Here is a 14,288-nt window from a genome sequence, read left to right as displayed (position 1 = left end):
GCGCGCTGCTTTGGGTATAGCCTATACCATAAATACTGACTTCTTTTAGAAGTTGCCAAGCGATCACGTTTGTTAAAAACTTTGTATTTTGGGATGGTTATTTTGACGAGGCAAGCAAGGTAGCATTCACTTATCTCAGTTTTATTTTGGGACTTGTGCATATGCATTATGTAAGTGATTTTGTTTAAGTGTAGGTGAGTTCAAACCTCCCCTTTGTCTCTTTTTCCCCTCACACATCAGATCGTAAAGGCATTAATTTGCAATACAATTATGAGATTATTTTATATTTAGAATTGGGGTAGGTTTTTGTCAACTGGCATCTATTTAATGATTTAAATAAATAGAGCCTATGCAAGTTTATTTAAATAGCACATTTCAAACAGGTAATGTTGATTTGCATAAAAATGACAAAAAATTATACATAATGCATAAGAGATCTTAAAAAAAAGATAATCATTTTAAATCACACATACTTAAATTGAAAATAACAATAAAAAGGAAATAAAATGTGCATTATTATCATACAACTGAAGGAAAAAGACGACAAATGCACTCCGAAACAATTGTACTTTTAATGTACTTTTAATCTGAAGGTTAAAGTGTCATGATTCCGCTATCATGTCATGTTTATTCTTATTCTTGCAGCGGAGTCATGACTAAGTCTAGGGTTTTGTGTGAGAAAGACATGGCATGGCTTAGATATTGGCTGTCATGCGCCTTCTCGTGTCTCGTCTATGGCCCCGCCCCTCTCGTCTCCTCGTTAGCTTCCCTTGAGTGTTTTATTACCCACACCTGCCTATTGTAATTATCCTTTGTTCGTCTCCCCATTTAATGCCCTGGTATTCTCTGTCTTGTGCTCGTTGGTTACTTGTAACTTTGCTCGTCTGTACTGCTGTACCCAGGATTTATACATACGCTGTGTCCCAGCGTTTCTGCTCCAGCACTCTGTTCCTGAGAGTTTTTGTTACAGTTTGTTACCCTACGTGAGTTTTTCGTTCCTGTTTGGCTGTCTTTGTTTATCCCCTGTATTTTACCCCATTGTGGGTTTTTGTTTTGTGTTTATTAAAATCTTTTGTTACCCCGTACCGCTGCCTGCATTTGGGTTCTTTATCACCACACGTTTCGTGACAAAAAGTAGTTAATATTGTAGAGCATCTTATGCCTGCAGCTTCAGGCGCCAAAGTTTGTAAACGCTGACTCAGCTTGTTTTGAGTGAACTTTTGGTATCTCTGCCTCGATGCTAATGATCTAAGTAGTCTGTTATGTTTATATTCAATAGGCATATCTGCAATGTCTTTGGGTCCTATAGGGCATTGAGTGAAGTATATAAGTAATTATGCCTTAAAAACTATTCTAATTGTAACCGGTATAGGAACCTAAAGATTGGGCTGATGTCCTAAGATTTTTTGGTCAGAATCCTAGCAGCAGCGTTCTGTATGAGCTGCAGCTGTCTTATGGTATTTTGGGGAGGGCCACTGAGCAGTCCCTATGATACACCCTGCTGGAGATGAAAGCATGAAGATAGATTCTATCTATACACTGTACAAAAGAAATTTATTTTTACAGCGAAAATGAAGTATAACGTAGAAGCATTTACATTTTATTTAGTAAAATAATAAAATTCCATAAAACGCCATACATTTGCAGCAAATTTACATTTTTCTATGTTACTGAAAAAAAAAGAGGTTTTCTTTTAAACAATGTAATTATCATGTAATCTGAAAATGCACTTCTGTCCTCTGTATGGTGATCTTTCTCTGATGAAGTGAGTTTGACGGCTTGAGCAGAAAATATTGTTTTTATTCATCCAATCAATCACAGTAGAAAACTTGAGCCACACCCAATATTCTTCCTCATTCAATATTTACTTTCATTGTGAAATATGTCAGAAAACTGTAGTCAATCAACACTTTTGCTTCAAAGGGACTTTCACAAATTAACATGAATGACTTGATGTTTCATTGTTATTTAAGTCACCATTAATGTGAACAGTGTTTACTTTAGTTGGTCTCTTCACCCTTGAGTTAATATGCTGTGCTTTCTCTTTGGCTGGAAAATGAAGGACACTCAAAAGAAGAAGTGATCAGATTTATTTGTCTAGTTGTTGATGCTATGAATTGTTATTTAGTTGAGTGTTATTTTTATGTGATTCATATAGTGTTGGGTAACTATTGTATCTGTGTGAACGAGGTTTGCCTGAACGCACTGGTTTCTCGCGGTAACATTCATATGAACAGATTTTGAAAACATAATGTACATTAAAATACACGAGCTGGTTTTCCAAACATGACAATAATAATCAATGTATGAATCTAAACAGTGGTGACATTAAATGAAAAGTTTCATGTTGCAATGAATGCTGGGAATCAGGGATGAATTTTGTACTATGTTTGGAAACCAGAATGCATTGCGTTTATCTGAATAGTTTGTTAGTTATCACCATTGTTGAGATGAACGGGCTGAATCTTAATTTCTGCGTATCTCATGTTTTTGGCATTTTTAAGGTGCATGATGTGTTTTAAAGGCCTTCATAATGTCATTCAACAGTGTAATGTCTCAAAAGCACTTGAAACCAATTAATACATGAATGGAGACAGGCCAGTAGATAATGACACTCACTATCAGATAGAACATGAAACGTCTGTATGGCTTAAACCCCATAAAAACCACACTGAACACTAGGCGTATAGTTGATGGCGAAATATGACCCAAACGCTTTTCATACCAGCTATGCGGCGCGCACATTATTCCACGCGCGTCGGTGCCGCATCGGGATGTAAATAGTTGGACTTTTAGTAGTGCCGTGCGCGCACGCCGCAGAGTCATTTGAAGAGAGAAATAGGCGCGGCTCGCGTCTTTTCCGCGCGCAAAATCGTTATTTTAAATGTAGACGTGTGGTAGGCACGCGCAAATAGGCGCACATTTTTCTAGGCGTCGGTGCCGCATCGAGATGGAAATACTTCAACTTTTCAAATGAAGACAGCGAAATGTGAATCGGGCCTAAAGCTGTTTAAAGGGGTCATGTGGCGGAAATGCTTGTTCTGTGTCTTTGGTGTGTTATACATTGCACATGCATGTATTAGACACATAAAACTGCAAAATTTAAGCGTCGGAACAAAAGATGCATTCTATCTAAACGCGAATGCGAACCCAGACCTGCCTGAAACGCCTCGTGTAACCACACCCCCACGCATGTACGTCACTTTGTAGTAGGTGGGCGGTCTTGTAAATCTCAATGTACCGTCGACGGCGCAGCCTGATGTTCCAGATATGGTAAGAGGCGTTAAAGTTCCGTGTACTATTCGACCAATCACTACGCACTAGTGACCTGGCCAATCATAGCAAACCTCGCTTTTCCGAGCGATGAGCTTTGTAAAATATCAGCGGGTTTCAGAGAGGCGGATCAAAGAGGAGATACAAACATGCCCGTTTTTTAAACTTAAATCGTGTATACACATTTTATTACATCAAAGGCAAACAATAATATTCTTTTTAGCTAAGTCAAAAGATCCCTTTGAAGACTGGGCTGTTTTTTGACCAATTTGGCTATTCTATTCCTTTCTTATTTGTATGGTTTCTATTTCATTTCTGTTCGATTCGATATTAATTATTTATAAACATATTTTTTAAATTATATTTTTGCTGACATACATTATGTCATATTTTTAGAGTGAGAGCGAGAAAGAGACTGGTGATTTTCGTGTACGTGTGCTTTCTGCTATTTCTATATGTATTCTTATATTTAGAATAAATGTAAGTACAAAAGTTTTAGTGAACCATGCTCGTGAAAATGTTCGTACTCAGGTCTCACGCACAAATTTGTGAATACGCAGTCTCAGTAATAGTCCGTTTGTAGATCAAACTTTGGCCCTTTTATGACTGCTACGCTCTCAAAAATTATGTTAATAATTAACACATTATGTGTTATGCTATTTAACATGTGTCATTTTGTGCTAAATAAATAAAAGGGACAACACAAATTGAATTTTTAAAATAACACAAAATGTGTAGTCCGAGAATTAATACAGAGATGTTTTCAGTTAAGTACAACATTTTTTGTGGGTTGGCCTTCCTTGTAAACTAAATGTGTTGTTTTAAAAGTGTAGCAGGGACAGTCCTATAGGAGGAGGCTCCCTGAGGATACACCTGGCTGTGTGTGGTTAGAGTAAGGCAGCTCTTTTGTGCTCATCCTCTGAGGAACATTTCTGACGCACATTTCATTCTGTTAAACTAAATATTGGTTAAAAGCTGAGAATTTTTATTTTTTAATCTAGGCCTGACGAAGAAATTCTGAATCAAATTTGAAACCTTGATGATTACATAAAACTGGGTGATTAAATTTTACAGTACCACCAATAAATAGCATAATTGAAATAGAAAACGTTTATTATGAAATGGACTGTAAAGATTTAGTTCTAAGTGAAGCACTTTTATAAGTAAAAACAAGAATCAATAGGCCTACCATCAGTTGGCTTCTGAAATTCTGCATATTTTCTCCTCCTCTTAAGTTCAGGGCTGTCCCCAAGGTCACTAAAATTGAAATCTGAACCAAAAGTTAGTCCAGACCAAAACATCTCGTTATTATATTTCAAGCAAGTTCAAAAGACGGTAAATTTTAATTTCGCATATAAATTCATTGGTGCAAAAGCGGGAAGCTTCAAATGCACATTTAACTTCTCTACTCACCTTCAGGAACCTCCATCTCTACGGCGTTTCAAGGTGTAGCTGCTGAATTAACCTTTGAACCAGGACATCTTAAGTTATATTATTTCAATTCGATCTGTTACAAGGTCTAAATGTGTTGCCGGACATACTGTTTGCTCATTATAAGCTTACATTGCGGAAGCGTAAAAACGACAGCTCTGTATCCTGTGTAACGGCTCCTTTGAGAAAACAACCCATTCATTTGAATACTATGCTGGGTGACATGTGCTTATTTATCACCAGCAGAGGGCACCAGAGTCCATCTTACTAGACTTACAAATGACTATTGTGACTAAAGTTTAGTTGTTTTAGGGTTTGGTTTTAAAAGACTATTGTGGTAAACAGCAGAAAATGAAAAAAATTATTCGAAGTACCACCCATTTGCCAGATTTTTATAGGTTATGGTTTATACTGAATAAAACGTATATACAAATCTAACATTAGTGAAAGTATGCAAGAGATGGTTTATGTGAATTTCTGCTTCTTCCTGTCTCTCTCTCCATCTCCTGAATCTACAGACAACATCGCTATCAGTTCACTTCTCTCGTTTGATGATGTCAGAAAATCTGCCACTCAGCCGAAAGAAAAATGTATGGTGAAGGTTTAACACCTTTCATTTACAGTATTTTTACAATAAGCCATAAATCACATCAAAATCATGAGACCCACACAACTGTTTGCGAAGGAATATGATATAGCTATATTTTATATTATGGCTATCTCTTTTAAGCGGAATATATTTAAATAATTTCCTGATAAGAAGCTAAAGCTGAGGTTCAAGGACTTTGTACAGTCACACTTGATAAGAGGCTGATGTGTATTTGTGAATGGAAAATATACACATATTTTGTACACACATCACATACACACAGAAGCAGAACACTTTTAAAAAATAAATAAACTGTAATTGTAGTGTCGTTGAACTGTTGTGTCGCTCTTTCTGTAAAAGATACATGTGCAGTGCTTAAAAATGTTGTTGGTTAGACAAGTTGTGTGACTTCTTTAAAAATAAAAACTTGGCTCTTCAACTGTTTAAAAATGAAAACAGTGGCTCCCCTCAGTGCAGACAGACCTTCACTCTAAGACCTGCTCTGGTTCATAACATCATACTGGCTGACATAGTGGAGAAACTGAAGATGACAAGACTTCTGAAAACTGATCAACCTGCTCCTAGTTATGCTTGACCTGAAGACGGAATCCCTGAGTCACCATGGAAACTGCGGCTTGAAGTTTTCTTAAAGCGTAAAGTTTTCGATTGTAAAACAACATCATAAATCAGAGGTTAATTATTTCACCGAAGACTGCATCATCTGCATCAATGCATAAAGTGCGGTATTAAAAACCATAAAATTTAAATATTTAATTGTGTTTTTATAAAACTATAAACGCTATTAATAATAATTTAATTGAATATATAAATATTTTAAATATTTGCATGATTTTATACCATAATCTTTAAAATATATATACTCATTATGAGTCATTTACTAATCTATGTTACATAACCTGTAGATTTGTTGAAATGATTATAACTGTGATTTAAGCATGTATATGATATTTCACCAAAATTGTGTTGTGTACTTGATATGTACTAATTTGGAAGGCAGTATTAAACCTCTTCTTTGTTCCTTCTCTGTGTGTTCCTTAAAAATATATACCTTTATTTGGTTTTCTGAAAACTGACTTTGCCTTTTATCAGCTTTATTTGCAACAGTTGCTGATGTAATAATTTTAATGGAGACTACTACATCGGTCATCGATTTAAAAAAATTGTGTAATCCTTTTCAGTAAACTACACAATGCATGATAATTAATTTGCAGTAGAGGATGAAGATCTGCTTTGAGTGACAGAGGTAGAGGTTTAAAATGTTAGACCCAGTCACATGTCCAATATGTCATGTAGCCTATATACTGTATATCCATTTCAAATACACATACATTTTGTTTTGTTTCTTTTGACTTTGTTTGCTAAAAGGCCATGGCTTTCCAAATGTTAAAAAAGATGAACAAAAAAGACGGCCTATCCTGAAAAGCTCATTGTAATTTGGACAAAAGCCTTTCAATACTAAACTGTAGGAGGAGGCTGAGGATCAGAAATACATTTTTTAAGGAATACAGTCAGTATGAAAAACCTTAAGTCTACATTTTTTTTATGTTTTTTTATGTAAATGGTTTAAAACTATACTAAGAATTTAAATATGTGAACAAAATGCCTAGGTGATCCAATTGGTGGTCACATTAAAAAGCTTTGGAAACCTGCCAGCCTGGGAATTGCAACCTTTAAGTTTTAAATCTGGCTATCTAACCATTAGGCCCCAACTATCTTTGACCTAATGCATCAAATAGTGCATAATAAGTGGACAACAGTAATGATATGCAACTGGTCTGGAGTTACTTCACTATTTACATCCTTTAACTCTTGGAAATTGTAAGATGTGTCTATTTATCCAGTGATATTTGGAGATGTTTTAATAAACCTAATTCAGAGTATATACAGTATTTAATATGAATACATAGACAGCTAAATTATTTTAATTAAAGATGATTTCATTTTAATAGGTTAAATAATAAAGTTAATAATACAATTAGTTGTGAATGCTGAGTTGCAATGGTTGAGATTGGAAATGTAGTTAAATTATTATTATTAATTAAAATATATTATACAAAATCTGGTCATTTCACGCCCACTTGATTCATCACAAGCCCACACATGCGAAGACAAACTCTGATGCTCAGTAACATTTGCTTGAAATGAACTAACCCAGGAACATAACCTGATCCGGAGCAGGTTATCTTCAGATAGTGGGTTGCTATGGTTACTTACATAACCTGAAAGTTATCACCGTTTCTGGATCCGAAAGTTGAGGTTATCAGCCAACTATCCCTTACATTTATACAGTTATGTCACCTGACCAGCTTTCAGGAATACACCCCAGGAGATGATCTGCTCTAAACATGATAAACAGCTGGAGATCTACTGTCGCGCTGACCATCAATGCATTTGTTATCTGTGTACAATGAATTAACATATAAATCATGACACTGTCTCAGCTGTAGTAGAGAGGAGAGAGAAACAGATATGACCTAAACACTCTCATTGAAATGTGCTAATTGCATTTACATTTACATTTAGTCGTTTTGCAGATGCTTTTATCCAAAGCAAATTACAGGTGGGGTAGGCAATGGAAGCAATTGGGACAGCATATGTACAACAAAAGCATAAGTTCAATAAAAAAGAAGACTGGTCTCATATAACCTAACACAGTATACAGAACCATTCATTGATTTTTTTTTTTTAAAGAGTAGGACAACAAGTTATTGTATCAGGAGAAGAAACTGAAGAACATTCCGGGAAAATACAGCATTGAAGTGAAGGGATCAACTTGTGTGTCTGTGCAGGACATTGAGTCAACGCAAGTTATTGCGTTGCCAGCCTTTACCAGCATTCTTCAAAATATCTTCTTTTGTGTACTACAGAAGAGAAACATACAGGTTTGAAACTATAGAAAATTATCTTATATGATGAAGTTTCATAGGGTAATTATTCTTTCAACACAAATATTCAGCAGAACTTTTGTCAAGATGCATCAGATGGTATCTCTGTTTTCTTTTCTTTTTATGATCATGTCATAGTATATTTAAAACAGGTATGAAAACAGAAACATTGGCATTTATATCATTTTTCTATCATTAACAATACTTTAACAAGCCCTTTGTGTTCATGCTTGTCCTCTCCATTTGAAAAACATTTCCTCTGAGTTACAAGATGCAAATATAACAGGTTCTTGGCCTGAATCATCTAAGCTGTCATTAAAGTCTATGATACTACCAAACAATTAAGATTTAAAATGCCATTTCTGTGAAGAGTTTGTTTATTCTGTTTTCATTTATATTTTACTGTTATTATTTATATACTTTCAAATACAAATTTCTCCTTTTTCCTGTTTTATGATAATTTATGGTTTAAATGTGCTTATGGTTGCTTTGGTTTAAAGCTTTTGCAGTTATAAGTGTGAACAAATCTGGTTAGCCACTATCTGTTTTTGGCCAAGTCCATTACAAATAATTATAAATTATCTAGAATAACCAGAAATAATATAATAAATAAAAAATATTGTGGGAAAATCTACTAACATCTACCTGCTAAACAAGTTTTTGTTGTTGGACAGGAAATACTTGCCTCAACACTTAATTTACAATCATATTTGTTTTATGTGACTAGTTGTTATAATCCCTCCATTTCAGCACAGTTGAATTTCCCAATAGGCCATTTACCACGCCTTATGCATGAATGTCTGGAGTCAAGAATATAACTAGAGGAAAGAAGGGCTGAGGTTTAACAGGGTTCGTCAGGTTGGCATCCTCTGTGTTTTTTGGGGATAAATGATTATAAAAATAAATTGCATACTTACGTTTCCTTGCTATTATCAGAGAGACATCTCATGAGTTGTGTGTCACACTTTCATCACATCCATTATCCAAGTTGAAATGACTTTTGGTGAGGTGCTGTTGGTAATGCCCTTAGTATGGTTCCCATCAATGCGAAACATAGTCAGTTGTGGTCCTCAAAAAAATGAATGAATTTCATTACCGTGTAGTGGTTTTAGCTATTGTTAAAATAGTGATGAACTAAGCTCACCAAATATGATTCTCCACCAGATCTATCAAGATCAGATACGTAAAATTAGTAGTTTAAAACATAAATTTCTGTCAGGGAATTAGTTTAGCACAAAGGAAAATACGTCACATAATCATCATATACAATTTTTTCTGATTATCAGTGCAGTAATAAAAATCCTTGTACGTATTCGTCCAGCAAATGCAACAATGATATTATAGACTTTAAAGTTATCTCATGGCCATAAGTAACGTGACTTTTCCAAACAGGATTTAGAGCTGTAGCATAGTTGGAAAAACAGCTTAAGTGACCTAGTAAATGAGCGTTGAGCACAGAAGACACATAAGTGAATGTATGGGTGTTTATTCAACTCTACATGGTTTGACATAAAGACAATCAAATAAACACAAACAATACATGAAACATGAAACACAAATGCACTTGGGAGCGTGGAGAGAGAGAGTGAGTGAGAGAGAGAGAGAGAGAGAGAGAGCTCATGGTAGCATGGCAGCAAGGCAGGTAAAACATCTCTGAACACCAGGAAAATCATCTTTAAAAAAGAAACAGAAACCTTCAACACAGCTATCCGTGCAAATAGAATTGAATACTAGCAAGCTCTTTACTGATCAAATGTCCCGTATGAGCGATGATTGAATTCTTCAATGGTTTCAGAATGCAGTCCTGCTGAAGCGCTGAGTTTAGGGTCTTGCCCACGTGTACAAAGTTTTCAGGCCCTAAGCGGCCTCTCCAGAGGGGAATCGCAAGCCTGGTTGTCTGTTGGATTCTCATGCCTTCTCTTCTGCTAGAAAGTATCAGCGATCGTGTTTTTTTGAGTGCCTACCTTACCTTCCTCCAGGTGGCCTGCGGGCCAATGCCATGAAGGTGATAAGTGGGCCAGAGAAAGTTCCTTTGTTTCTCGTGCCACCTCATTTGCATAGCTCTGACAGTATGGTTAATTTGCACCTAATAACTAAACTTAGTTATGGACATAGTACGGTGCATGCCATACACTCTAAAAAATGCTGGGTTATTTCTGTAAACACATTTTTGGGTTAATTGTGCTGGGTCATAATTTTGGGTTGTTTGAGGTACTGTAAACACACAGTTGGGTTGCTCATGCTGGGTCAAATGAACTGTAGGGGTTCTTTCACCACTGAACAGCTGGGTTGGGTTATTTTGACCCAACCGGTTTGTTCATTTTTCCACTTCATCGAACCTTCTGGATCCTTCACGCGTCTCATTGTCAGACGGCAACGCACATCACAGCAAGCTGATTTTCTAAGGTAAATTAATATGATAATATGATTATATTTAATAACTTGGGGTAAGAGCACACTGATTTTACTGTTTAATGCAGTATTTGATCTGTCACTGTGGGGAGAAAGTGTTTTATTCTGTGATTGATTAACGTTAAGTAATTTAGCAGCTTAGCATGCTAATTTTTTTGACAAAAAAAGGCCTTAGCAATCGCTTTATCCTTATGTTATATATATGTGTGTGTGTGTACATGTGCATATTTTTACTTTAAAAGGTTTTTATCCTTCACATTAAATCCTGATGGAAATGTATGAACTAGCCTTAGGTCAGAAATAAACTGTATAGTTCGGTTACTGTATGGGGTTGTAATGTTTAGTCAGAATTAGATAATTTCATACAAAACTTGATCTAAGGGGATAATTTTTCAAGTGTCTGTGACGTGCCGGATCCAACCAACTAGCAATAATTTAAAATTTAGCATTTTCGCGCTTTTTTCCCTCAGGTAACGTTACCGTTAGCTGCATTAGCTAAAAGCTATGCCTCTTAAACTCACTGATTATTACAATTAATGACAAAAATAATGTTTGGAAAATGAAACAGAAATTTCCTTCTGACACATGACAGCAAACGCGAGAAATAACTGACTTTTATACCATTTTCCAGCTGGTAAAAATACTACTGTTCTAATAGTTTTGGCCATCACTTTGTTATTAAATATATCTTCAGAAGTAAATGATATACAGTATGAATGTAGTGAATGAAGTAAAATACTAAAAGTGAAGTTTGAAATATTCTTCTAAAATTAGCATTTTATAAGGCCTCTGTGTTTGTTCATTAAATGCATTTTAACTTAAATTTTAGTTATGTTTTAAGACTAACTGTCATATATTTAACAGGTGGGGACTGTCATGCTGGAATACTTGCAAAATGCAGAGACCAGTGATGTATTCTGCACATTTTGTTCCTTGTGGACGAGGCAGCAACGACATCCCAGACCTTCGCCATTGTTTCGGACTTGCCATTGAAACTGACTTGTTGCTGAGTTGATCTGTTTCAAGTCCTTTTTTTTGCTTGATGTTAACTAAGCAGTCTCTTCCTACTTAGAAATATCTCCAGCATGCAGTTTATCGTATTGATGGACATGAGTCTTCATGTGGAAAGTATTTGAGGACAACACCTTTTTCTGGACACTTGTAACATGCTTTAAGTTGTCACATGTAGTGTCTGTTGTTTGGAGTCTTTGTTTTGCTTAGTGTTAATGGCACACTGTTTGGACTGATTTTCATGCCAATAATATATTTTTGAGTGTTCTAATGCTGCAATGTGACATATAGAATAGGAATCTACAGTGCCTAATTCACCCAGTTTTGTGATTTTAAAGAAACTGATCTACAAAAACTTGTTTTTATGTGTCTGTCGGTGTTGGATGAAATGTATGATAATTGCACCCATTCAATAAATGTAAAGAAATAAATTTAATTTGTTTTGTGTAATTGTATTACACTCTAAAAAAAGGCTGGGTTAAAACAACCCAATTTGGGTTATTTTGGTAACCCAACGTTGGGTCAAATATGGACAAACCCAGCGTTGGGTTATTTTAACCCAGCCAGTTGGGTTATATCTTTGACCCAACATGCTGGGTTGTTTTATTTATATCAACTTTTGCTTAAAAATTACATTGCTGGTTTAAAACAAACCCGAAATGTTTAAAAATAATAATAACAAAATCACAGAGAAATACTCGAGGCATCAGTAAGAATCAAAAGTTTTATTAAGGATCAAAATGCAAGACAAAAGGAATTCATAAAAACATGCAATATGTTATGCTCAATGAACAATAAAATGGCATATAAAACACTTTGATGAAATGTATGTTAATACATATTTAAGGAAAATTAACTTCAATAAATTACATTAGTTTAGATTTTAACATATACATTTAACAAGGTTATTAAAGTTATTAAAGTAAATATAAATAGTTAGACAACTTAACACTTCAAAAATGTATATACAGTTAACAAAGTGGCACGAGTAAAATGCTTTAGGGCAATTGCAGCGTTATGGATGCAACATAAAAACACTATAAAAAGTATTTTACTAAACCCTTGTTGATAGAACCACATTTATATGATAAAATATTAGTCTATGCACAAGTTTTCTATAAAAAAAGAAATAAACAAGCGTTATGGATGTGAAAAAGGGACACCGTAACTTTCCTCTTCATATAAACTCACAAAACATTTTAAAGAGCGTTAGTTCTTTCGGTTTCAGCACTGCTTAACCTGACATATCCACGGAGCAGTCTTACTAAAGAGGATTCTTTTCCAAGGAGTTTGTAGACAACAGTGTGGCGTGCACTTTTGGAAGTGGATGTTCAGCAGGAGGGTTTCTTTATCAATTTGTTCATCTATAAAGAGAAAAAGAGACGAGAGAAGAATGTAAGGAAACTGGCCTACCCAGAGCACAATGGATTATAATAAACATATAAAGAAGTACATTAACATTTTACCTAAATAATGTTTACCTTTAAGCCTGTTATGAAAACATCCAAGTTCCAGTTGACTTTCTCTTGAATAGAATGATCCATTAATATTAGCTGTTATTCTGCATCCTGTCAGTGGGGGAAAAAAGAAGAGTGGGATATAGTACAGAAAGTGAAATACAGTGTTAAAAAATAATATTATAAACGTTAACACAACTCTTAACTAATTCGACACACTCGGGAATAAGTAGAAGTCTAAAAAGAGCAACAATTGTTCGTCTCATATACCCAAAATAAATTATATCTCACGGTTAACCACTAACGTTATAAGAGCGGCTACTCCCGAGGCAATGGCCGAGATAGAGCTGCTCTCAGCGGAGCCACGACCGCTGACAGCCTGATGCTCACACCTCCGACAGCGTCTTAACAAATTCTCAAAGAGGCGTTATGTTTATATATAAATATCACGTATGTGTGTTCTTAACAACTACATTCTCGTCTAAAAGACTCTTAAATCTAAGTTCCGTCACCGAACATTAGCGGTATTTAAAATAAAAAAAATGCTGGATGTTTGCTTTTTACACGACGCTCTCTCGTGTCGACCTTAAACTAATATCAAGATGCGTAAGTTAATGACTGAACTAAATGACTCACACGAGTCAGAAATTTCAAAGGGAAATGTTGACCAAAAATGAAGTTTAAATGATTAAAAAGCTGTAAGAACAACGTGGGCATAACGTTACAGACTAGCTATACAAAGCTAACGAAGCTAGATTGTAACGTTACTTTCAAACCTAATGCGAACAGCCGAATTTTGCATACTTTTGCATTTTTTTTGTACAGTAATAGTTTTATACATTAAAAACTCGTAAAACATACCTTTTATTATCCGAATAACAGCTTTTCGAGATGAGGTGGACCAAAATGCCCGCGAAGGTAAAGTTTGTCTGATGCGTAGAGGAGTGGGAGGGGTTTACTCTCTCAACTGTCACTCAATTGGACCCGACTGGTAACCCAGCGTTTGAAAATAACCCAACAAAATGACCCAACAGGCTCAACCCAGCTGTTGGGTTAAAAAAATAACCCAGCATTTTTTAGAGTGTACAGAAAAATTATAATAATTGTACATTCCCTTGAGATTATTTATTTTTATTGGTAAATATAAAAGTAGCAAGGCAATGAGACAACATATAACCCAATGTTTAGGTTATGTTAACCCAGAAACAC

General features: G+C 35.3%; 1 protein-coding gene and 1 long non-coding RNA gene across 3 annotated transcripts in view; both read right to left on the bottom strand.

The window, feature by feature from the left end:
- The window catches only part of LOC130417619 (NACHT, LRR and PYD domains-containing protein 1 homolog), a 32,690-nt gene extending 27,869 nt beyond the window's left edge, over positions 1-4,821 (bottom strand). For both annotated transcript variants that reach the window (XM_056743292.1, XM_056743293.1), the window contains exons 1-2: positions 4,687-4,821; positions 4,463-4,543 (exon numbers count right to left, since the gene is read on the bottom strand). In XM_056743292.1, the coding sequence (XP_056599270.1) occupies positions 4,463-4,543; positions 4,687-4,702 (97 nt within the window). In that variant the 5' untranslated portion in view covers positions 4,703-4,821. The remainder of the gene's footprint in view (positions 1-4,462; positions 4,544-4,686) is intronic.
- Positions 4,822-12,091: 7,270 nt separating this feature from the next.
- LOC130417647 (uncharacterized) lies at positions 12,092-14,009 on the bottom strand. Its single transcript, XR_008906204.1, has 3 exons — positions 13,941-14,009; positions 13,104-13,190; positions 12,092-12,986 (listed from the first exon to the last, which is right to left on the bottom strand). It is a non-coding gene; the product is annotated as an uncharacterized LOC130417647 (long non-coding RNA).
- Between the last annotated feature and the right edge of the window lie 279 nt (positions 14,010-14,288).

The sequence above is a fragment of the Triplophysa dalaica genome, chromosome 3, assembly GCF_015846415.1.
Source record: "Triplophysa dalaica isolate WHDGS20190420 chromosome 3, ASM1584641v1, whole genome shotgun sequence".
In the NCBI taxonomy this organism is placed as follows: Eukaryota; Metazoa; Chordata; class Actinopteri; order Cypriniformes; family Nemacheilidae; genus Triplophysa; species Triplophysa dalaica.
The sequence above is the reverse complement of the archived record's forward strand: the minus strand, read 5'-3'. Positions and strand labels throughout refer to the sequence as shown.